The 26778-nt window shown below is 37.0% G+C and overlaps 1 protein-coding gene across 3 annotated transcripts in view; it reads right to left on the reverse strand.

The window, feature by feature from the left end:
* CPNE8 (copine 8) overlaps positions 1–26778 on the reverse strand; it is a 71580-nt gene that overhangs the window by 33751 nt on the left and 11051 nt on the right. For all 3 annotated transcript variants that reach the window (XR_010783686.1, XM_066549797.1, XM_066549798.1), the window contains exons 2-9: positions 23922–23962; positions 16856–16902; positions 15782–15885; positions 12854–12893; positions 12010–12086; positions 6610–6673; positions 3843–3946; positions 2105–2209 (exon numbers count right to left, since the gene is read on the reverse strand). Coding sequence is in view for 2 of the 3 variants with exons in the window: in XM_066549797.1 (XP_066405894.1) it covers positions 2105–2209; positions 3843–3946; positions 6610–6673; positions 12010–12086; positions 12854–12893; positions 15782–15885; positions 16856–16902; positions 23922–23962 (582 nt within the window). In the remaining variant the exon portion in view is untranslated. The remainder of the gene's footprint in view (positions 1–2104; positions 2210–3842; positions 3947–6609; positions 6674–12009; positions 12087–12853; positions 12894–15781; positions 15886–16855; positions 16903–23921; positions 23963–26778) is intronic.

A 26778-nucleotide genomic window follows, 5' to 3' on the forward strand; every position in this document is an offset into this window, starting at 1 on the left:
GATTTAAGTTCCCTTACAATGAAAACTGATTAAAGTGGAAGTTGTTCTGCAGAACAAAGTGAAAAACAACTCCAAACCTCTTATCCTACCAAGTATTTCAACCTTCAAAGGAAACTACTTTCACCTTCAGAGGAATTCAGCAAAAAAAGGCAATATCACAATCTTTTTTCCCTAGACAATCATTATTTTACTTCCATTTCAAAACCTGTTATGACAGACAGAACACACCACTAAGTTAAGATTTATGTAAGGTTTAGTGGGATTTAGGTTTTGAATAGTCTTCCAAATCTGTGTCCAAATAGCAAAATCATCTCAGTAAGAAAACTCAGATTATCAAAATAAATTATTAAGAATATCAAGATAAATTCCTAAGAAGGATCTTCAGACAGGTAACTGCAGTAAGGGCAATTCATCCTTGAATAAAGCTCCTCTCTTTAATATGAAATTTATTTCATATTAAAGGATTAATTACGGATCTTGACTTTTATCTATTTTGCATGATTTGCAAGATATTAAAAGACCTTTCCAATCTTCACATACTGAAACTTAACCTTTACCTTAAAGGACACAGTTTTAGAGGATGGGTTTCCTAGTTTAATATTAAAAAACCCCTTTCATTTAAAAATAATCAAGGTTAGAGAAGGGTATCTCTGTTTTAATACTGTTATGCAGAAAGTAACTGTAAGTGCTTTTTGAAAGCTCATACTAGGAGAAAAAAAGAACAAAGACACATTAGACACCAAGTACTACTGCAGTACTGAAACACCGTTCCTGTGATGTCTGAAAACACTGTATAATTGCACAGTTTGATAAAAATTAAGCAAATCCTGGTCATTCCATAATGAAAATGTGGACAGAGTTCACTCAGAAGCATGCACTAGCTGAACATTTAGTCTCCTCAACACCAGAATAAACATTTACCATGCTAATGACATTATTCCCACCTTTCACATCTATCACAGAACCCAGAGCACCAAAACTTTATCTGTGAAACTATCACTATGTGAAAGAGACCTCTGAGTTTTGTGTTTTTATGTATTACCACGTGGATGTTAGGAAGTCAATCCTAACCTTTAGAAAGAAGGGTTTTCTAACTAAAAACCCCCAAACCTCTGAAGTTCTTCCTGGACTATCAGCAGGTTAATTTGAATTAACCTGAGAGCTAAGGACTTCTTAATTTGAAACATGATTGTTGTATGCAGGACTGTGAAGTTCCATGGAGCCTTTATTCACTGAGCACATCATGCTGAAAGCAGGTCAACAGTGGATACAAAAATAATTTGAGGAGTGCTATTACACTTTCAAGTTCCCTTAATTTGGAATGCTGGAGTTATTTCAATATGCCTGCACCACAACATCTTTTCTAATTAATATGAAAACTTTTTTCTTTAATATGATAAACAGTGCAGTGTTCAGAGACTAGCTTAATGAAGACTATTTTGCTTATGCATTATGCACATTAACCCAAATACAAGTACAAAAAATTCTATTTGAATATGCTCATTACAAAATTGCTTCGTTTTTATTGCATCTAAGTGAAAGAGTAACCAACATGGCCATTTTTAAGGAGTCTAAAAACACCCATTTCCACTGAACTAATTTGTTTGTTATTAGTGGTAAGATGTTGATTAAAAACATGTTATTATTACCACTTAAAGATAGATTCTTTTGCATGGCACCACTGAAAATTTCAAATCTGAAGATGACTACCTTCTGTGTTTCTCATCTACTGGTCTATGTATTTTAAAGGCTTTCATTTACCAGCACCCTCTGACATTGCACTGTCACACAAGGAAAACAGATCATCATTGTTTTTCATTGAAACATTAAAAAATATTTGTGTACACTTGTCACAGACACCATGCTTTAAATTAGTCTTTTCTTTCTGTTTCTAATTCACACCACAGAGAGCAAAGAGCTTTTTCCAGAAAACACCACTAGCATTTCCTACAGGTTTAGCATATTTGCTTTATTTTTCTAAATTCTTTAATGTGATGAATGGTCTTGAACACCTATTATCCTTTCAAAATGCAGATTAAATAAAGAACATGCAAATTAGGGAGAAAAAAAATGTATATGCAAAAAAGCTTAAGCTACATCTTACCGGTCATAGTCTCCATTACACAGTGCTCTGACAGAAATCTTGAATGCCTGCCACACTGGATTCAATGTATTTTTCACAACTTCTGTTTTGTGGCAGATTGTAAAACTGCAATTAATACAAAAAATTAATTAAGATATATTTTGTATTTTTTTACTTTTTCTTTTGCATCATTGACAGTGGAATGAAAAGAGCTGTAATCATTCATACATACAACGCGCATATAAAACAGAAGGTAAGGAAAAGGGAAATATGGCGAAATCAGAAGGGAGGGAAGACTGAAGAGACCTGCTGGAGAGAGATTACAGACTAAAGTGCTAAACAACTCTTAATCTAAAATGTTTTTTACCCCAAACTTCAACAGAAACTACAACCATTCAGTGACTATTTCAGGGAAGAGCAGTTTCCATCCCACTAGTTTAAACAGACCTTGTACATGCAGGAATTAGTCACAGATCCAGAAAGAAAGTGATCTTGTGAGGATCTGACTCTTGCTTAGAGATTAAGAAACTGAGCCAAGGGAATAATGGCTTTCAGATTTTTATTCCACACTTTATGTCCATGAATTTTTAACCAGGGCTGTCTCAGGTAAAACATGTAAGCCTCTCTGAGATTCAATGATCACCTTCTCTCATGAACTGTATTAGCACATTCTGCTTTCTCTAAATGATGCAAAATTAAAACACCTCTTTTGAACCCCCATCTTGGGGACTGAATTGTTCAAAAGAAAGCAAGGACAAGTGAAATCATTACTGAAATTCCTCATGCAGTTGCAACTAAAGTTATGCTTTGAGGCAATGTCCTCCTTGCACCCCAAACACCTACACTTTTAGGCTGCATGTGCCAGCACTCCCAGTAACAACCAGAGAAATTTCACAAGTGACCTTAATGCCACTCACAAAGGAGTCATATCTCCTCCAGGCTTGCAGTTTTACATAGGCAGTGTTTACTCAGGAAACTGTTCCTATCATCTGCCTCCAAGAGAAAAAAAGCAGGTAACAGACGCACACACCCATAAACAGATTGATGTTAACAACTGCTCCAATTAAGCTACAGAGAAAATTAGTATCATGTATGATGATACTTGGTTTGGTTTGGTACATGTTAGATGTGGGGACTTCCAGTTTCCAAGAAATCTTAACCTGCTAGTAGAGCCCCACAAAGGCAGTGTTGTGTTGACCAGTGCATGTCAAGGCTTAGCAGTGGAACAGAAGAGATCAGTCTACCTTAACAAATTAAAGCATGAATATAGGAAACAGACATTTGTAAAAAATATAAATTCTATTTTGGGGATTTTTTAATTCAATTTCCTAGAACTATGTCAAAAAGATAAAAGATACTTCCTAATTTAAATTTGCAGTATAAAATGTTTTTATTTAAACACAATTTCTGAACATTAGCATATTTTGCAGCTACAATTTTCTTTGAGAATGCTATTTAATTTAAATGCATACTAAATCTTTGCAAAAGTAACACTATTTAGCCATTTATTACAATTAATTATCATAGTGCTCTATATTTATGAGACATTTTACCTCTTAAAACCCTAAATTGCAGTATTTGATCAGTTTGTTGTAATAGTTTTATTTCTATACTGCCTAACATGACAAACTGAAATCCAACAAACATTATAAAAGAAACACCGCTTAATCTGGAAAGTGTAAAAAAATGAGAACAATATTATCTGTAAATAATTAAGTTGCCTAATGATTAGCAGCAAAAATATCTAACAGGCACCTACCTGCCATCTTCATTGCTTCGATGAAATACAAGGAAAGGATCAGATTTCCCAAAGAAGTCCTTCTTGTCTAGCTTGTTTGCACAAAATTGCATTAAAACTGAATCCTGAAATGGGTAATAAAGAAAAATTACAGACAGTATGCACTCCACTGCACTAAAAAAAAAAATTGACTAAACTATGCAAATAGAAAACAAAATAAAGGGGGATATCTGTCTTCTAAATGCTCTCTACGTATCCACACCTGTGCAATGTCTTCATAGTGCAGTTTGAATGGCTGGAACCAAGAATTCCTTTGTAGGGACACCAGAAAAAGAACAATTCTCTATGCTAAAATGGCTTAGGATTTTTCAAGGATTTCCTGATATCCAAAACTGCATTCTGAAAGAAGTAGATGCATGGGCAAGGAAAGTATATTAAAAGTAATTTTAAAAATTCCAGTCAGGCACAACTCAGCCTCATTCCTTCAGTGACTTAGACCTGTTGTTGTCTGCTCCTACTGCCTGTCAAGCAAATGGCTGATGGCTCTTAAGAGTCTGGAACCTTCAAGAAAATGAGCCTGAAAGGTACCAAGTACATCCCATCTGACAACAAATAAGGATACAAGTTTCTTTGCTGTGATCAGGCAAACTGAAAGTCACACATGTCATCTCTTTGGCCAAAGTCAAGAATGAGAAAAGGATTATAAATGCAAAGATAAACTTGCAGACTTACCACCTAGTAGGTAGGGGTAGGGCCTGCTGGAAGACTGCAGATAAACAATCTGGAGGTGCAACAGCAACAAGAGGATGATGACAGAAAATGTGGGCTCACCACTGAGTGGGGCAGGAGACCAGGTGACAAAGGACATTGCAAGGTCCAGATTTCTCATAGCTTTTCTATGTCTTTCTCATAGCTTTCTATCTTACTGCTAAGATTTGCTTTGGAGACTCTTGGAAACCTGAAACCCAGACATGAGAAAGTCTGGAAGAAGGATAACTTGGCTTGGTAGAGGAGGACCAGGAAAGGAACATTTAAAACAGACCAGACATAAGAGAAATCCATGGGACTTGGAAGGAGGCACCTGAGAGTGCTGATGGAGTTGGCTAATATTACTGTGGGGCCACTTTCAGTTACCTCTCTAAAGTTATGATGTTCAGAGGAAGTTCTCCTGTCTTTGAGAAAGGGCAAGAGGATCCAAGCCAGTTTTATCTCAAACCCTGAGATGATGATAGAGCAAAAAATCCTGGAAAAAATATGCAAACACATGAAAAAGAAGAAGGTGGCTAAGAGACATCAGAAAGGATTTACAAATGGGAAATTCATGCCTGATCCACTGGAAGCCTTTCCTCACAAAGTGAGTGGCTGATTGGATGAGAGGAGCCTAGTGGATGTTATTTATTCTTCACCTTAGCATGGCTTTATACAGTGTCTCCCATAAATCCTTATTCACAAACTAATGAATTACAGAGTAGAAAACTGGACAGTGAGGGACACTGAAAAATGGCTAAACTCCTGGGCTTCAAAAGGTCATATTGAATGGCACAAAGTCCACCTGGGACCAGTCACTAGCAGTGTACCTGAGACATCAAAAATGGGCCAAGAATATTGAACATCTTCATTACTGATCTGGATGATGGACAGAGTAGACCTACTTCAAGTTTGCAAACAATACAAAACTGGAAATATCAATTTATGCAACTGATGGTTATGCTGTCATTCAGAGACATCTGTACAGGCTGGAAAAATGAACCAATATGAACCTCATGGGTTCTCTTGCAGTTACTGCATGTGAAGGGGAAAAACCCTATGCAGCAGGACAGGCTGCAGGCCAAGCAGCTGGAAAGCAGCTTGGCAGAACAGGACTGAAAGGGCTTGGTGCACACCAAGTTGATCAATGGAGCAAAGGCCAACAGCCTGCTGGGCTACATGAGGAAGGGTGCTGACAGAAGGTTGAAGAAAGAGACTCAGCTTTGGTGAGGCCACTCCTGAAGTACTGTTCATTCCTGGAGCACTGTTCAGGCTCCCCAGTACAAGGAAGACACAAACATGCTGAAGCAATTCCACCAAAAGCATCACTAAAATGATTAAGGGATTGGACCATCTCTCATCTGGAGAAAGGCAGAGAAAGCTGAAATTATTTAGCCTGAAAAACAGAAGGTTTATCAATTTGTGTAAGTACATGACACTAGGAATGGTTAGTGGCATCCAGAGGAAAAAAAGGTTGCAATATGTACATACTTGAAATGTGAGAAATTTCACTTAAATAAGGAAAAACCTTTTTACTCTGAGTGTGCTGAAAAGCTGTAACAGAGAAATTGTGGAGATTGTTTGGACTTAAACCCAATTGCACAGAGCCCTGAGTAACCTGCCCTAAGAGGGGCAGGAGTATTGGACTAGACAATCTTCCAAGATCTTTTCCAACCTCAGCAATCAATTCAATGATTCCAAAACTCATTGACATTCTGAATCTGAGCTGTAAAAATTTGGATAAAGTACAAAAATCCAAAAGATCAAGTATGTGACAGCTGCTGAGACATTGCAAGAGACAGTCAGAGAGTGAGGACATGAAGGAGCATTAGAGAGACTGCAAGAGATATTGAGCATTGGCTTCTGTTTTTTTCTGTTTCTTCTCTCTAAAACCAAGAGCAGCTTAAAGGAAAACAGTATTCTAACTTCTTACATAAATCACAAAATGCAAATTAATAACTTATACCATTAACAATCTAGTGCAGTGTAAAATCACAAAATAATTTTCATGTTATTTTTGGAAAGCAATGAGCACACTTACTCTGCAACATCCTAGTTCCTCTGCTGTTACTATGACTGTTCCACACTTCTTCCCAGGAATTCCTCTGCAAAATACACAACCACATCACCTTAGTTCCTTAATATCATGCATGTATGAAAATTGCAACTGACACAGAGAGCACGGGGTAAGTTTTCAAGTCACAAAGCTGATGGCATGCAATTCAGTTTCCCTCTTCTGCCACTTGTCCTGTGTAAAAAAGTTGGTTTATCCTAAGTGAATTGGTAAATGAGCTGCATATTTATTCTAACTAGCAAGAAACAAATCAGTTTTGATTTTTAAGGAAACAGCATTCAAAGTTTCAATAGGTTGAAATAGTATCAGAATTCTACTATCCACCCTTCCACTGATGTTTCCTTTAGAGATGACTCTACAACTGATTTGTGAAAAACATCCTATTGCAAATTCTACATTAAAAAAATACCTGAAATATAGTTAAAAGTTAACACTAGTATTATTTTACAACATTTATTCGGAAATGTCTATGAAGACACATAACAATCTCACCATCATATCTGATACAGAAGTTACAAAAGAAATTACTATTCACCCAGACAGCAATTAAAAACACAGGCTGCAACACCAGAAATCCCAAAAGACTTCCTCAGCATAAAAAGCAGCAGAGAAACAGAAAACCCACACATAATCTGATAGTATTCAGTGCCAGCAGCCTTTTGGATGGGGACACACTCAACAGAGAAGGCCATGGGCTTATAAAAGGACAATATTAACATGATGGTTCATAAAGAGGTGAAATACTTCATCAAGATTTGCACAGAATTTTTCTTCAGATCAAGTTCTCATTATTCAGGGACTAAAAACTCTACCAAATGACTTGTACAGTTCTGGATGCTATTAAGTACAAACTTCATATGCTTAAGTCTACATGCATGAAAATAGTACAGGACCGTTTGCAGACGCTAAAGAGTTTGCGCTCTTACAAATTCTCTTAAAAATCATTGATTAAGAAAAAAAATCCTTAAGTGCAAAGTAAGCACCCTCAGAAAAAGTTCAGTGGTCATAGATCACACAAATGGAAGAAACTTTAACTAGCAATTATGCCCTGTAAGAAAATAATAAAATAATTTCAAGCTGGTTGAAACTTCAAGTATGAAAAAAAAATTACTCAGAGATTCTTCATTACAGACCAGTCTTTCCACTTGCCAGAGAAATACTGACCAATACTGTGTTAAAGACAAACATGTAAGAGTTCCACCTGTTTAGATCCAGCATGCAGTGCTGTTGCTCATCTTCCTTGGCTCTAAGGGATAGCTGGTAGTGAGCTACGCTGGAACTGGCTCTATAGCACTGAAATTACAATAGAAAATTTATGTTTGGGCAACTAATTTCTCAGGGTTTCTCTGGAAAGAGTTACAGATCAGGGTTTGTGGGGTAATAATGAGAGCTAGAGAGATATAAAGAGAGAGAGATATTAACTGCAATCTGCATTGCATAACTGCAATCAACTCCACCATTCAGGCTAGTTATCTGAAACTCAGATATAGAAAATGTGCCAGTCTAAGTGTGAACCTAAATAAAGGAAAATAAAATGTGAAAATGTACACTTCAGTGGGTCTACTGGCTTGAGAGTCCAGAACCTTTAGGCTTCTCTACAGTGATCACCTCTTTTTGGACAGTATTTGAAGGAGCAGGTAGAGGAGCATTGTTAGAGGAACAGAACAGACAACCATCATCAAAGAAAGGTTTTCAACAATACCTGCATGTCTATATAAGATACAGTCTTGAGAAATAATTATTGTCTCCTCAGAATAAATGATTCCACAATTGGGACACCACATCTGCAGCACCAAAGAAGTTTAAAAGGACACTCTGAAGAATAGTTGGGCTTTAACAAGGACTGGAAGGAGGACCTTTATAGAGCCTGTGTAAAAGATGGCCATTTATGTGGAAATTCAAACCCAAGAGGTGAAAAAGAGCCTCCAATTTTGCAAGCTGGAATTGCAATGAGGCAGAGGATGGACCATCTTTCAGGTCATTAAAAAATTTACAGACTTATCCCTGAATTTGCAGAGCCTGGCCCTCTGACACACCCGCAGATAAAAGGACAGGACAAATATATATGGGAAGTTCAGGTATTTTTCTATCAGTTATGTTCACAGCAAAATGACAGGAAAAAGAACTTCACATAATAGTCCAGCTGGCTCCAGTAGAGCCTCATTAGCAGGCAATGGCTCTCAGATGTGAATAGCTAGCATAGAATGCTCATTAAGCTTTGCAATGGCCCTATCTCCTCATCAAAGGAAGTCCCTACAGGAATGCACTTAGCAGATTCTGAAAAAACCCATTGCTCAGAGTTATCAATGTGGCTAGCATCTTCTCTCAAGGAAGACAGAATGTGCAGAGATCTAATTCTGGATCATGTCTGAGCAGGTGACACTCTTGAGAGAAAAAGGAAACCACAGCATTTTGGGAAGTAGAGGAATCTGCACATTATCCTTTCATGCCAGTACAGCTGGAACATGAGAGCCAGGCAGAGTAAATCCTACACATGGAGCTTGTCTTGAGAAGGCATTTAATGAATCTAGTAACCCAAGAGAAAAGAGAACAAACATTACTGTTAAAATGTCACATCATCCATTTCACTTTCTTTGAATTACTAGAATTATTTTCTAATAGAAATTACCCAAAACAAATGTTCACATCTGTATCTGGCCAGTCTGTAAAATAAAGTGCAACACTAAAGTATGTTCTTGAGCAAAAAATGCTCACTGTCACAAGGATAACAGGCTACCACACTACAATACTGGGAGCAAGACTCTCCTGTGACAGACTGCAAAAAATTCCCCAGTCCTTAATGGTATCAGAAACAGAGAGGGAGGTTCAGGGGACAATCTCACAACTGCCAAGAAGAAATACTGTCAGGTTCATGCCTCAGAGGTGTAATCCACTGGTGCTTGTAACACCAACGAAACTGCAAGGCATGCATACCATGTAGGCAAAGAAAAATGTGAATTGTGTCCCTTCACTTTTGTACTTGCCATGAAGATTAATGCAAGGTGTGTTTCAGCCTTCTTGCCTGACCACAGCAATGGTGACCCTCTAGGCTTGAGATGTTTTACTTTAATTTTGAGGAAGGACAAGACTACCCTTTCACTGCAGACTTCCTCAGGGAGCCTTCCCTGATGATACACAATCTGACTTGAAGCTGGACAGCTCACAGCAGCCATGGAATCCTGAATTGTGTAAGACTTTTGCAAATGCCTAAAGTAGACAGAGCTTCTTCTAGAGAATAATAAGCTTCAAATCTTTCTAATTTTCATTTTGAAAGAACATCAGAGCTTACTTGAATGCCAATCAGAGAATGGAATTCAAGCTTCTCAAACTGCTTAAGTATAAAAAGTGCTACTTCTGTAGGGTAGCTGATTGGGACTAAAACAGCACCAAGCATTCTCTTCTTTGTACAGCCATCAGCAGAGAACTGAAGAGGGAAAATGTTAATGAACTTCAGAAATATGGTGAAAAGATAAAGCTCTCTTAACTCATAGATCATAAAGAGCATTCATGCTATGAGAACACAGACTTGACTTCATAAAGAGAACAGTAAACTCAAAGCAGTAAATATCCCTAAGAAGGGAAGACATGCAATATTGTCAATTCAATACTCATTGTTTGACTATTAAGAGACATTAAACACACATCTACAAAGTAAACCATCTTGAAATGCATTGCAAAGTTTCATGAATAACAGAAATGTCTCCTAGACACTCAGACTTCAGAGAGTCCAGAATGGACAATCACTCAGGCACAGTTGTCAAGTCACAGCACTGTCAAAAGCAGCAATGACAGAATAAACAGGGACACTATGAAGAACTAATAAAAAGTCAAACATTCTCTCATTAAAACGTGCCTACCCATATGTTGGGTCCACTTAGTAACTACCATACAAGACAGTATCAGAACCCAGACCTGAGAAATGCTTATTTACCCATGAGAAAATATTTTACACAGGCCAAGAGGTCTGTGAAGACCTCCTTTCCACAGAATCTTCACTGATATTTTTTCTTTTCTAATAGATAATTTCAAACTTTAAACTTAACCTGTTACTCATTTCAGACTTCATTTAACCTGTACAAATACTAAACTGCTGAATGAATGCCTTTTAATCTACATGTTCAAAATAAATTTCAGAAATTTTCTCAGAAAAAAAAAGTGTACTGTGCTGAATAATTGACTAATTGAGGACAGAAAAAAACTTGAAGACTTTTTAAAAGTCAGGTAAGATTCATTTTACTAAATATAAGTGTCTTCAAAGTTAGCACTTTCTCTGACCAAGTGACCACAGGCTTCCAGTAGAATCAACTGGTAATCAGTCAAGCCAGTCCATGGAGTTGTGGCAGTGCAATTTTCTGTGGCAGCTGGCATGAGCCAGGCCTAGACAGTGAAAAGACAGTGAGCTGTTGTTTTAGTAGAAGAAAATAGGGCCAACCTCTTGTCCCAACTGACAAGACAGTATTTCTGCGCTCAAACGGTGCAGCCAGCAAGAATTAAAACATGTCCAGACCAAGCAGTGACCCACTGTGTGCTGCCATCCCCCTGTGCTGGGGCTCTGCTTCTCCTGGGACAGCCCTGGAGCTGGGCAGGGGTTGTTCCCTTAATTGTGTCACTGGAGCTCCCCTGCCTGTGCCTTGTACCTCTGTGATGCTTTTGAGTGTGTGGAGATGGGTTTCCACAAGCTGATGACTCTCCTGGGATGGGTCTGAAAGCAGCCAGGGAAATTATTTGGGCTCCCCCACCTACCATTGGGACACTCTTCTTGTTTGTTCACAGACAACCTTTTTAATCACAAAGCCTAACACAACTTCTCTATTATGACACTTACTGAACCAGTCCTCAAGGTTATTTCCTAGACATGTTTTTAAAAGTTTAATATCCAGAATGGGATTAAGGGGAGAATCACAAAATACTGTTGTCTAATAACATATTATTTGCTGATGCTAAGAATTTTGTGGGATTGTGTTAGAAATCTGATAATCTGGTCAGCTGATTCTTCACTGTGTCTTTGGGAAGGTTTTTTGCAGGAACTCAAATGCTTGAACAAAATGTAACTAAAGTTTTATGATGTGCTAATTTGCAAACCAAAACAAAAACATTTTTTAGATTAGTACGCTCAAGCTGTTTCTAATGCAAGATGTAACAAGGTTGACAAAAATTATGGATTAGTTAATTCCTTTCCTAATTGTCCAAAATGAAACCTAAATTATAGCCTATATAGAGAAGGATTTCTATTGCATGTAACTATTTACTCTCTCTTAAAAGCCACATCTGTCAATTCTGTATATCAAGATATCTCACAGCAAAAAAGCCCCACAACTCCAGCCTCATGCAGCAGTATGCATTCATCCAACATTCCAGAATACTTACACAATTGATTTTTCCAGTCTGCTCCCCTGTGATCCCACTATTTCTCCCAGTGTGCAAAACATCTGTCCCAAAAAGTCCTGAAAAGCAAAAACATAAAAACTCAGAATTCATATTTCACACAATGAAATTTGGTTTCCCATTTATTTGAGCTGTTCCTTACTGAAGAACAGATTCTGCTGAACACCACATCTTAGTAATAACTATGCAACAGTCAATCATAAACAGACTCACTACCACCTATTTCACATAACAGTAGGTTACACTTATAGATGTAATTCTAAGGCACTACACAACCAGTACAGTGAGGATGTAATTGCAGATCAATGGCCAAGTCTCATCTTTTCACTGTGAAGCAGAAGGAATACACAGAGTATTCCTTCTACTATCCTCTTTTCCTTTGATCCAGGTTCTCAAAGGTTCTCTTACCAAAGCCTTCCTGTATTTATTTTTTTAAAAATTCACTGAGAAGCTTCTGAATTCTACTCTTGCATCTCTAAATGTTAAAGTTACTATTTCATCACTCCCACTTTTATACTCATGTTGTCTTGCTTGTTTCTTCTGAGACACAATAAAAACATCTTTCAATTTTAGGACCCAAAAAAGTATCAACTAATTGCAGCATATTACATATCTGAAAAGGTATACATGCATGCTCAAATATGCCCTTTGCAAGAGAAATGTCCCATTAACATTATACTCATTATACTTATGTGTTTTCACTCATAGCCAATCACTGTGTTTGTCTCTGTGTATCTGATATTACTTAGAGTCAAAAGAAAATAAACATACTTAAGAAATGCAAGCAATTTAACACAAGGAATTATAATACTGAGGAAGAACTTACATGTTTTGACAGGTTAGGACTCTTTGAGTCAACATCATAGCTTAGGGAAAAAAAAAGAAAATTTATATCAGAGTTGCCAGATGACATATCTGAGGACAATTATGTAAAGAAACAAAAATGAAACAATTCTTTCACCTATTGCCATGTGTGAAATTTACTGAAACAGATTTGTGAATGGAAGTTCCCCAGTAAGGAAGACAAACTGAGTCATCATATATAGGACTATGGTTCACTAGCTATTTGAAATTAAATCATTTTCAACAAAGTGCAAGCTTTAAAGAGAAATTCTTCTGATATTCCTTTTTGAACAGTGAAAGATGGCAAAAAGCAGACCAAAAATTAAAAATTAACCCTAGGAAACAAACTAACTTGTAAATTATTTTCTTAGGTAATTTTTCAGTCATTTGAATTAGCAGATAGAAATAACTAACAATAAACTAAACTGCTTTTAGCAAGAGTTTTACTTGTTCTTTTGAGTTTATCACAATCTTGGCCTTCCTCCAGCTATAAAATGTCATCGTTTCCCTTCCATAATCAAGTCAGGAGTTAAAAAAAGTTACTCTCTGAATTTAAGAGATATTGAAAAAAATAATGTAAGGAATTAACAAAGGATTCTAATTTCTATACTTTAATAGTCTTCCATCTTTATCAGATAATCCAAGTAATAGTTTTATCAAATAATCTGTTCAGATTCAATACCAGTTACTAAACTGAAAAGGTTTTCATCTCTTGTGCTACTGCCCATGTCAGGCTGTCCTGCATGGAATGCCATCCCTTTGGCTGTGTTGCCACAGCTGGTGCTGGGATGCATCATGGATCAGATCACAAGTCAGGATGGCAGGAATACCATAACACAGCTGGATGTGGTGCAGCACAGTCAAAGCTTTAGAAACATATTCATAAAGAAAAGAAATTCCTACATTATTAACTTCAGTTAAAACCTCCAATTAAAAGCAAACTGTTGAAATTGAACAGAAAAACACAGCTTATAAATTGACCTGAGGGATAGCTACAGAAGTAACACAATGAACAACTTTGGCAAAATCACTTCCTAAGTACCAGCAGTGAACAGAAAGGGGCCCATGACACTGGTGGCTGTACATTTTGGGGGAGGTCATGCTCATTTATTGATGCACTAAATATCAAAGATATACTTGCCACTTGATATTTTTTCCCCTGCAAAATATATGAATCATATAAGGAATTTCTTTGAAAAATAACACCTTGGCCAACAATGGTGCAAAATTTTGCCAAGGAACTGAATATAGGAAGCTTTCTAAAGCTTCAGAATTGGGATTTAATCCATGAGTGGCTATGTGAGATTCACATTTCTAATTCAGAGTCCTAAGATATTTAATTTTTCATCTATCATTGTTATAGGGCTCTACAGCAAATTCACACAATATGGCTATATGGTCACTTGTAGGCAAAGACAGCAACAGCTCTTCAGCTTGGAGTTCAGAACAGACTTTTGTCCAGGTAACCCAGGACAGCAGCAGAAAGCAGTCAGGTCTTTCTGATGAGTACAGAGAACATGTCATATTTACAGCTTTGCATGTAAATATGTATGTATGCATGTAAAACAGACAGGAGTCCATTTCTCTGACTACATAAAGAATTAAACAGGGGACTGTGTTTTCCCTTCCAGGTCCAAGTCCTTTCCAGACAACATTTATCCAGAAGGTCTTTACAAACTCCTCTTTCTTTCTGCAGACTGAGCTCTCTCTTTTTCAGTTCAGTTCTTTCACATCTCATTTCTGCTGCACTGCCCCCTCCCCATACCCATACATGCATCCTATGAGAAACAGGAGGCAAACAGATACAGATTTCCACACAGCTCCCACTGCATGGCTATTCCAGCACTGCTTTATACTTGAGAAGAATCCTTTATTTCACAAATTGATTAGCTCTGACTTAAAATTTACTTTAAATAACCCACAATAGTTATACTCCACAGATTGAATGACATTAAACCCAACTTTTAAAACTGCAAACAAAGTCTGCATCAGGCTTCCATTGTGATTTGTACCCAGCCACCTCAAAGCACCCTGTAATCTTCCTGGCTTTAGTATTTCCTTTCATTCCTTGAAATAGGTGGTCTAGTACATCTTACAAAGAAAGTGAAAAGAAATAGGAAAAGGGGTTTTCAACTAAAAAAGGACATACAAAGAAAATTTGTGGCCACAATGCATAGTGTGATGCAAAACTGCAGCAAAAACTTAATTATCTATGAGGGTTATTCATACTCTCTCCTAGGGCAAGGTTAAGAAAGAACTGCTAATAAAAAAAGAAGATGAAAATTAAAAAAAAAACAAGACAACCTTGATTATCACAAAGACTGAAATAATCAGAAAGGACTAAAATGTAAGAGATGACATGCAATGGTGACATGACCTGGTAATTGGACTCCCAGTTCTGTTTTCCAAAGAATGAAGTGAAAGTCAAAACAATTCCACCAGTGGAATGAAATGAGTACTTTTGGAGCAATGTCAAAAGCCATCTACTTCTAGAACAACTGCTGTTGTTTTAAAATCTTAAAATTTAGTATATTTAGATGCATAGTAAAAAAAAAATTGGCTCTGTACTACTTGTACAGTATTTTATTTCTGGACAGTATATCTGTACCTGTTTTACTGGCTGTGTTGCAAGAATATATTAACGTTTTGACTTCTTTTCATTTCTATTTTCTGAAAGTAATAATTGTAAGCATAATTGTACTTTGATCAGTTAACATCTGCCAATTTCTTAAACTCGGTCATTATTATGTTACACATTTATTTCTGAGGATGCAATGCTAAATCAACTGTGTATTACATTAATTTATCCTATGTCAATAGATACCCTCTCTCTTCAAGTAAATTTTATGCTGGACAAAATTTTACACGCTTACAGAGGCTGCAAGATTAGAGTAAAAGATTGTTAACTTACAAATCAAACCGCAGATTCTCTCTTTCTTCAAAGAAGTAGTCCATTATAAATTTTCTTACAAAATCTGGATTTAAAGTATTATCAATTACTTCTGTTCTTCCAAACTGTAAAAGAAAACTGTAAGTTTAAGCTATATGCTATAAGGAAGTATAATTAGACTGCCAATACCAGGAATATGTGAGATATATGACAGCCTATAAAAATCTCTTAAACAGATGCCATGAAAGAAAATTACTGCATTCACATGAATAGTCCTGTGGATGAAGATAGAGTGGCAGAAGATCTCATATTTCAATATAGAATGGTACATACCTTGTATTGTATGACCTAAACTTCATCAACATCATCTCCCAAAGCCAATAAAAATCCACAAAAATTTGAATCAGTAACAAAAATCCACTGTTTTCTGAAGAAATGCATACCAAAAAACCCCCAACCAAACACAACAGCAAGCAAAAGCTTGCATGTATTGTTTATTTCAGACAGCTTTAAATATTAGGGAACACAATCCTTCTATTGCAAATGTATCATTTTTGCACTGTCCATCTCCTGTTTCACCTCAGTTCAGCTCTCTCTTCAACACTCCCCTCTCTGAGCTTTTGGCAAAATGCCTTTTCCTTCTTAATGTTTATAGAAAGTGCCTCAGCCCCTGTCAAGCTGAAAATATTTTAATTTAAAAAAAATTCAAAGGTAGATCTTTACCACATCTACAGACTAATTTTGCTGACACTGACCATCCCCACAGCTCAGTCCTGTTTGAATGTCTTCCTCTCTTGAGAGCCACAAACCTTATCCAAATTGACAGCTAAGACTGGTTTAATTTATCTGAGGGAGACTGTAAAATGGGAAACTCATGTGTTTTCTCTACTTTGTTTTCTTTTTTGATGGAAATGTGTGATACAGATATGGAAATTGAGATCAGTGTGACTATATTCTAAATGTTTGCTAGTACACAGGACCCCCATAAGCCTAGCATGGCATTCAAGAGGCAATGACATGCCCTCTTCTGCTATGACAAATGGCCAGCCTTAAATATACCTAAAAGGTTTATACATCTATGAATATGCAGCTTACCTCTCTCCATTCTTTGTTTCCAATTGCTTGTGTGTACAAAACACAAACTGTGAATGGGAACAAAAAAAAAGTTTGGTTATTTTCAAATTTTAACATATCCTTAAATTAAGTGAACTAATTTTGTAGTCTCTTGTGCTATGGAAAATAGTAACTAGGACAATCAAATAGTAATGTTTTCCCTCAGCTGTCAACAAGCTTAACCAGACTGGTGATCATGTGGTCCAGCTGTTGCAGAAATCAGCTAATAAATGGAGTGCTTCTAAAATGGGAGGTAGCACTTATGCCTGACCTCCAGCAAAGCACTTGACAGTCTTTAAAGACAAAATTGGATAAAAGCAGGTCTTCTTTAAATGTGGGTGGTCAGGCTATTCTAGATTATCTAATGCACAATTACCCTAAAATATACTTCCTTCGAGAGAGAAGAAAATTAAAGTAAAAAAAAACAACAAATGAGGACTCTACTGAAAAGAAGCAGGAGAAACAGAACCAGAAAAAGGGAAAAAAAAAGACTTCTCTGGTTTTCTTCCTTAATTTTGCTTCAAATTATTTATATATATTTAAATATCTCACATATGTGTATTTTATTTTTTTAAACTAAAGCCTGATAAAAAACAGAATCAATTAAATTTGTTGACCTAACCTGATTTTGAAAGACTAAGCAGAACAATCCCACAGGTGTCACTCAGATCTCTATTTCCAGTAGAGCACTCACTACACATTAAGCTGCAGCTTTTATCACAAGGACTGGTGACAGGGGTGCAGTGATTATAATCAGGTCTTTTAAACACTATTTTAAGCACAGATCATTTTCACTGAAGGATTATAATGCACTGCATTATAAATCTTATTTTCTACAGTCTTGAACTAGTTGCAGGTAACTATGATAAAGGAATTTTTACCTGAAACTCCTCTTCAAATCCTTTCTAAACAACAGAAATACAGATATTTCAACATTTTTTCCTCAGCAAGTTCTTTTCCTGCACAAATCATCATTTTTCAAAAGAAGGTAAAAATAATACTGTTTTAGACTGTAGCCTTGAACAGCAAAGGTAGAGGTTTGATTTTGTTCTCAGTGAAGTCAGAATCGAAAGAGACGAAAGCAGAAATGAAGTCAACCTTCTAACTACATTTTCTTCTTACTTAAAATGTACTTGCTCCACACAAAAAAAAAAACAACAAATCCCTTTAGGCAGTAGCAAATAAGAGGAGAAACAGAAAAAAGCAATTTCAATATTTTAGCTCATGTAGAAGCTAAAAGTTAACACTTTTATGTTTTAAGTAAGATGTCTTGTAGATGAAAAAAAGCTTTTATAAAAAATATTCAAAATAATTCTCAGGAGATGTCCATCTTTCTCCATTTACTCTAAATAAACCCTTGGCAATCATGTGCCTACCTTTGGTTACTGTCTATAGTAAAGTGAATCCAAACCAAAAAGCCTATTTTTACAACACACTCTGGGGTAGGCTATTGGAGTATCTTACATGAAGAATGAAGTGAAATGGGAAAATGTGAGAAAACAGAATGAAATAGAAGCTATGAAATCAGCTAAAGAAAGTTCTGTAGGTTACTGAACTTCTGACTACCTACCCAGAACTGTAGAATCATAGAACATCCCAAGCTAGAAGGGACCCAGCTGGAAGGGATCCATCAGGACCATTGAATCCCAGCTCCTGGCCCTGCACAGGACACCCCAAGAGTTGCCCCATGAGCCTGAGAGCATTGGCCAAACACTTCCAGAATTCTGTCAGGGTTGGTGACACTGTGTGGACACAGGCTGTGACCACTGCCCTGGGGAGCCTGTTCCAGGACCCAACCACCCTCTGAGAAAAAACTTTTCTAATGCCCAACCTGAACCTCCCGTGACACAGCTTGAGGCCATTCCCTCGGGTCCTGTCACTGGTCACCACAGAGAAGAGATCAGTGGAAGATCAAAGAATCACAGAATGACCAGGTTGAAAGAGACCTTCAAGATCATCAAGTCCAACCCATGCTCTAAACACTTAATTAAACCATGGCACCAAGTGCCACATCCAGTCTTGTTTTGAACACATCCAGGGATGCTGACTCCACCACCTCCCCAGGCAGGTCATTCCAGTATTTTATCACTCTTTCTGTGAAAAACTTCTTCCTAATATCCAACCTATATTTCCCTTGGTGCAGCTTGAGACTGTGTCCTCTCGTTCTGACAGCTGTTGCCTGGAGAAAGAGACCCCACCTGACTACAACCCCTCTCAGGAAGTTGCAGAGAGAGATAAAGGTCACCTCTGAATCTCCTTCTCTTCAGGCTAAACAACCCTCTACTAGTTGTAGACTGCAATAAGGTCTCCCCTTCTAGGCTGCAGATGTGGCCAATATTTTAAATATAATAAAAATATAGATTAATAAGCAGTCACCTCATAGAACATTTTATTGTAAGTAAAAGGTACAAGTTTGAGAGGGATACATACACGTGTGCATCCCAAACTGATATTTCAAAAAACAGTCAGGCCTAACGAAAGCTGAAGAAAAGACATATATTTCAGTCTTTCTGATAAATACTTTGTAAATGTAGAAAATTTTTTACAACTTCTCCATCTTTCCTCTAAAATGCACCCCATAAATTTTAGGAAACCAGCCATGATACTGTTCTCCATCACTGTTAAGATTCACTATCTCAAATGGCTCTTGGAGAGATTTTGTAGAGATCCTGATAAACTAATTGCAGTAATCACTAAAAAACTTTGTCAAATTCATATCCAACTGGAGAAATGCAGACAAATATGGTAAAGCTGATCTAAAGCACTTGAAATGCTCAAACCAGAGATTAAAGGCTCCATAAAGCAACCCATCTTATAGCAGAAAACAGTTAACAGCACTGTCTTCAGGGAGAAGAAGAAATACAGAGGGATAAATAATATTTCAAAAGCCATCATACCATGCAACCACATCCTAAGACAGAGCTAAAAAAATCATTTTTCTCTCATAATCACAAAAACTGAGGGAGCAATGAGAAAGCAGCATACTGATGAAGAGTAACTGAGAAACCCTTTTGGAAGGCTTTGCCATATGAGTTGTTCCAAGAGCAGATACAGCTACATCTATACTCAGGAATATTAATATTTAGTAATTTTTAACTCTGGACAGCAATACCACGATGTCATATCCAAGGTAAATTTAATTAAGTCTTGTAATGAAAAAGAAGGTGGAAATGTCAACTTATTACTCTGTTATAGACACAATTCCCAAAATATTGTAGATTATTATAGCCTGCAGCTTCCTGTTTTCCCAAACAGACTGGGCCTCCCTTACCTGCTCTGGTCCTTTCCCTTTCAATGAATATATGCTTATCCTTTAGTCTGGCAACTACTGTTACATCAACATTGCCCATCCCAGTTTTCCCAAGCACAACAACACATCTACTCCATTTCAAGGAAGACTTACCCACAATGAAATTTACCTTTTCCCCATGCTACCTAAATCTTTCCATGGTACCAGTTCTAGCAGGGCTCCCCAATACTCTCCACTGACCAGCTTTTAGACCTTCCAGGCAGAGGTGCCCTAAGGTCCCTTTGTCCCATCTGCCAAGAGATTCTTCTAATTGTTACTATCCTCCATGGGGAGATTCCCCAGGGAAGAGCTTTTATGTTTTCAGTCATTCATCCTGGACTCTTTTGATGATCAATACTCAGCAGCCACCGGGCTCCCCAGAAGGAGCGTGCTGCTGCCAGCACAGCTCTGCAGGGCTCAGCTTGAGTTGTCAGAGCATGGGAAGAAAACAATTCTGCCCGTCATTAGACAGAAGAAACATGCCAAAATCATTAATCTGTATCTCCTCATCAAGGAAGCACTTCTTTAGCTCAGCTTTCTACAAGGAAAAAAATAAATTAATAAAACCCATAGATTAAAAAAAAATATATTCCTAGAAAAAATGGTGTCCAAACTGGGAGAGCAGAATGCTCCACACTCTATAGTAAATCAAATATATGACTTGCTTTCACTCCACTGAGCAGAAAGCACTGTCAGTAAGAGGCTCCAGTATTGTTTGAAATACTTCCTGAACAATGGCTATCCAAGCCTGTCCCATCTATATCTACTATCTCTACAGCTACTTCTGTCACTTGCCTCTGGGCATGCAAAGTGACAGATTCCTCTTGGCATGAATATCCTAGATCCCAGGGAAGTGATCAGAATTGGAATACTGAGTAGCAATTACAGTACAAAAAAAAAGGCCAAGCATATCTCCTAGGAGAACCAGGAAAATCACAAGTTCGTTTTTAATTTCAAGAGAAAGCTGTTTATATTGACATGGAAGTCAGCTACATTCATGTGTGTCCCTCTGAGAAAAAGACCAAGAAGATAAAATTGGATTTTCCCTACCAGTATGATCCTTAGATAAATACACTGGAGTATGAAAAGCATATTAGAACTGGCCTAGTCAAAAGCAATGAGACCTCAGCATACAGAATGACTTTACATGGTTCTTTCCTCTGAGATCTAATGGCTGCAAATTCAGTGGCTGTAAAAGTGGATCTTGTGGCAGTGGCAGGATGCTGATTTTGACACCTTTTTAGCTGTAGAATAAACTTACTGTATACAGAGCAGTCTAAGAATGGCCTTTGTCCAAGTGAATAGACACTGAGGAAAGCTGTCCTGCTGTACTTCCAAACAGAGAAGAACAAGAATGTTTTATACTACTCACCCCTTTTACAGTAGGGCCATATCTCTGTGCCTAACTAAAGGACAGTACAAGCAAACAAACTGAACTGGCTATTAAAAAACCTACAGAATACTAAAACTGGATGTACCCTGTTTGGAGAATACCCAAATTCAAAGCTGCTGTGACAAGTAATTTCTAGAGTGCAAATACAATATGAGTACTTCCAGAGTCAACAGTTCCTCCCTTCTCTCTTCACCAAGGACAGTATTACTGCACTCCATGGTTTTATACTGCCTACCTGTGACAGACAGGTCTGACTAGCAGCATAATTGGGTACTCACAACTGGAGACCAGACCCCAAACCACACCACCAATTTGAGTGCTTTAAAAAAGCTATTTGCATTAATTGAAAAATAATATGTCTCAAATTGATAAGCAAGTTTATGATACTTTTAAAATATTTCCACATACTCTGAATCCATTAAAACATACCACTAGTTTACTTCTCAGAAACATTTTAAAATAGATACTAAGATTTCTTTAGGTTCTCCTGCCACTTTGTTTCCATGTTTTTTTCCCAGAAGGGGTCACCCACCTGCCAGGATCACTTCGGTTTGCCCAGCTGCACATTCTTGGGCTATGCAGAGGCTACTGCCCTTTGCATGGAGCATCTCCTCTGCAGAAGGCATCTCCAGCAGTCTATCTGCACACATGTGGCTCTGGCAGCATCTCCAGCAGCTCTGTCTCTAGCTTGCAGCTGCTGGCCCATTTTTACTGTGACAAGTTTGAGCAGGGCACTGTGTGCTCCCCTGGCTGGCAGAAGTTCTGACAGGCAGAGCTGCTGCTGCCGTGGTTTCCAGAGCTGACTGGCAGCAGCTGAGACTGTCACAGGGTGTTCATGGCCTTCTCCCACACAGCTCACACTGCAGTGAGCTCAAACACACTCAAACCTGCAACTTATGCCTCATACAGTGCCCTATCTGATAAAAACTTGAAGCACTTGTCCTTAATAATATTTGAGCTTAAGAACTATAGACACCCTATCACTTTTGCCAGTATGAGAGATCTCTGAATTCATTACAGGCAATAGGTCACTGAGCATTCTTCAAAACACTTTAACTAAGGGTCTTTTTTAACAGAATTACAGAATTGTCAGGGGCCTTTGAAGATCATCCAATCCAACCCCCAACTAATTTTTACTGATTTTCTTAGCCAACTAAAATTCTTTATCAATATGCAAAACAGTCAGGTTTGTTTCTGTGTGATCTTCATATAGAGGCATAGTATTGACTATGTCTTCTGGGTGGTTTCTTTGGGTTTGTTTTTTTTTTTTAAGCCTTACAGGTTACAAACTTCAAAAGTACTCCTAACTTCTTGTAGTTTTTCCCCAGGAAGTAGAAGCTTTTCCCTTCAAAAGTGTACTGTGGAATCTCTCTCAAGATTTTTTTGATGCAGAACAGAAACTTATACTCTAACAAAAGTACCCAAATGTTTCATACTGCTACATGACTCAGTATTCAAATACCAGGATATGGTTGCATGTCCAGAGACTCGATACAGGTATATGTGTCTTGGGTTATTTCCAGTGCCACTAAGCACAATATGTGGTATCCCAAGGAAGAAAAGCCCAGGTTTAAAGAAAGAAATTGAACTTATGGATGAAAGCAAATGGAGAGTTGTAGGAGAGACAAGATGGCACCACAAACTAAGGATGAGCCTATTAACCACACAAAACTCCTTGGAGTAACATTTTCAAAAGAAAAAGGAAATTTTTTGTGATCTTGGTTCTTTGATTAAAGATTTCATAAAGCATCTATACAGGAAGATAGTAATGGATTTTAAAAGCCCCATCATAAATTCATAGACACGGCAGTTTTGGAGGATCCTGTCATAATTCAGCTTATGAGGAGAGTGAGTGTCACTAGCTTACAATTCTGAACAGATTAACTAAAAAACCATCATACATTTTTGATCAGGACAGACAGTGTTTCCCAGAGATTAATTAACCTAATTTTATTTTTCAGCATTGGACTCTAAGATTAGTGGACAGTATGTACTAGCAGCAACAAATGCTTCTAGTTTATTTAGTACTTTGCCTAATAGCTTTGAAAAAGATCTAAAACAGCAGATACTAAAAAAGAAACAACAACCCAACTTTCTAGAATTATTAATTTTAGGAAACTTTAGGTTAAAAACTAAATAAGAGACTATTTAGCTCAGGAAAGCAGTATTAATAACAGTCTTCAAATTTCCAGTTCACATAACATTAGTTATAAGTGTACCTTATTCAAGTGTAGCTTAATTATTCTAAGTAATTGTCACAGTGTAAACCTAACTGACACTGAAGAAAATCACCCACCTAATTTTATTCCAGTGTTTGCACATTTAAAATACGTAATAAGAAAAACAATAAAATACTATATACTCACTTGGATCAGATTTAGAAAATGTATCTCTGTCCAAAAGATTTCTATAAAAAAAAAAGAAAAGATAAAAATAATCTTAGGTACAAAAAAATTGTGAAAGATGCAAATCAGATACCAATGCACATACGTTTTTAACATTTTTAACCAGGAGTCAGTTTAGTCTTCTCCCCTCCAGATACAGAAGACTTAGCCAGCACTAACACTGGAGTCAGCTTACATTTCATTTTATTATTCATTTTGGATTTGAGCAAACTGTGGCTCATATACTCCAATACCATGAATCAAAAAACAACCACGTGTATGTTATATATACATGTAACAGGCATCAGGAAGAGAAATACCTTTAAATCACAAAGGTCTACCAGAGATTAACTTGCCAGCTCAACCCAAAAACCTTAGACTTTACTCAAAAGCTTGGCTATGAGATTTCAGAGTCATCAGGAAGAATCTCTAAGAACCTGTCATGGACAAGTAAGGTAAAGAGAACTAATCCATACACAGGGCACACCTAGGAATAAATATTGATTTTGTTATGGAATGCAGTCCCAATATCATACTCACATTTCAGCTAGCTGAGAATCATTCACAGATGAACAGACTTAAATTAACAATTCTAAAGAATCAGGACTGGCCAGAACCCATTCTCAGCATAGTTACCAACATTTCATAATTAAAAAAAAAAAAATTTTAAAAACTGTCTCGACAGATTAGAAAAATGTTCTGAAAACAGGATGCCATTGAGAAGAGACAAGAAAGTTTAATACTTTCCAAAGTTTATTAGCTTAAGAGCAAAAATGCAGCATATCTACATGGAGCTGGATATACAGCAGTTATGTCAAAAATAGCCTTAGACATTACAGTTGACCACAAATTGACTGCAAGTCAGGACTCTTGTCCTTTGGGAAAAGGCATACTGGAATACACAAACAAAAATGTCATTTTAGACTAATCATCTGCTCTTCGTAATACTGACAAACAATTCAAGCAATAGTGTTTTGGACACTCCAATTTCTTGCAATCTAAGACAGATATGGAGCCACTGGAGTTCAGTGAAAACAGAAATAACCAGAGGAATATAGACTGTATCTATGAGGGAAATACTGCTACAAATGGAAGCTGACCTCGACGCAGACAGAGCAAGTAGGAACAGGTTTAACCATAAATTGAATCTTCTGCACCACAGGCACAGAAGTTGAACTTTATTCCATTGTTTTAACATCTTTCACTGTTAAAGGTGGGAGACATGATGTGAAATATCCATTGTCTTCAAAAACATGTCAGATAGCTACAATTTCTAGTAAAGGGCTTTGATCCTACCCCAGAGCAAATGGAAGGATTAAATAACCAGTTTATATCCCTTATAGCTGATTATTTTCAATAACTAGTAGAGCCTCTTCAAGGGTCACTATTAACTACTCTCATTCAGATCTAAATTACATTATTTCTATGCTACTGAACAGTGCTGAAAAGCACATTAATATTTTGTTCAATACAGGTGTTCTAAGTGGTCCAATTAAGACTTCAGCAATGAAAAGATACTGTATTCTAAATTTAGGTATTGCCAAGTTCACACTTCAGAACAAGAAATATGAACAAAAAAATAGCTTGAAAAGAACATTGGACAGATCTGTTTTACTTAACCTAGCTAAAGTACACACTAGCTTTAATATTACTACTTGTGAATACACCTGAATTCTGCACACACTAATCATTCTGAACTTCTCTAGTCAATTCAGAAATGTAATTTTTATGCATACAATTATACTCAGTGAAACCATATCTTACCTTGATGAAAATCATGCAAATATAAATTGGAAGTATTAAGAAACTCAGGAAAATCAGTGAACCCAAATCAGTAGTTGACAACAATCACTACAAACTGCTTTAAAAGGCAGTACAGCAAGTTCTGCAATATTGGAATTGCCAACCCAAAATCAAAATTGCCTCCTATTCCTCCTTAATTTTACATATCTAGATACATCACTAATTCGTGGTAACTAGAATTGGATTATCCCAAAATGAATTGCAGCAAACCCTCAAAATTAGACTTATATGGAATAAATAGTACATTAGATTTTGGAACAGGCCTCTCATACTCACCATTAGAATTCCAAACAATTTTAATTTCTCTGCATAATGACCATAGAGTGACCTTATAATTGCTATGTTAGTGCTTGCCAATGTAGATTATGATTAAGCAATTTCAGTCATGCTTATACTGAGATAAGGTGCTTTGAGTTCTTTAGATATTTCCTAATCTTTTTGTGTTCCTTTTTAAGTTTTGTTCCCCTCTATTTTCCCATATACATCCTAACATAAAGAATGCCTGGTACTGTAAAGCTTAGTAGATCCTGGTACTTCCAGCAGCTGCAAAAAGCAGGCACCATAGGAACAGCATAAAAAGGAGGTAAGAATCTGTAGATGAGAATCTACAGGTTCTTAAAGAATCCTAAAGAATCTAAAAATAAAGAATCTAATGAGTTAAGAACATTTCTACAGAAGCAGTATCCCTGAAAGGATTGCAGGGTAGACACCCAAGTTTAACACTGTAATTCAGGTCAGTTTGTGCCACCATGATATTTTCTGAAAAATCTTCTTTGCCCAGGATTTTTCTCCTGAGAAGCTGAGAAGCCTCAGAAAAGAAATGTAAACAATAATGATCAGATTGCTTTGGAATGTGGTCTGGAGGTTGCTTACCAACAGGTGCATCTTTGATTGGTTCCATGCAAATTGTGTTGACTTAATGACCAATCCCAGTCCAGCTGTGTCAGGACTCTGGTCATTCATGGGTTTTTATTATTCAATCTTGTCTAGCCTTCTGATGTATCCTTTCTCTTTCTTTGGTATAGTTTTAGTATGT

The sequence above is a fragment of the Molothrus aeneus genome, chromosome 5 (assembly GCF_037042795.1).
Source record: "Molothrus aeneus isolate 106 chromosome 5, BPBGC_Maene_1.0, whole genome shotgun sequence".
Taxonomy (NCBI): Eukaryota; Metazoa; Chordata; class Aves; order Passeriformes; family Icteridae; genus Molothrus; species Molothrus aeneus.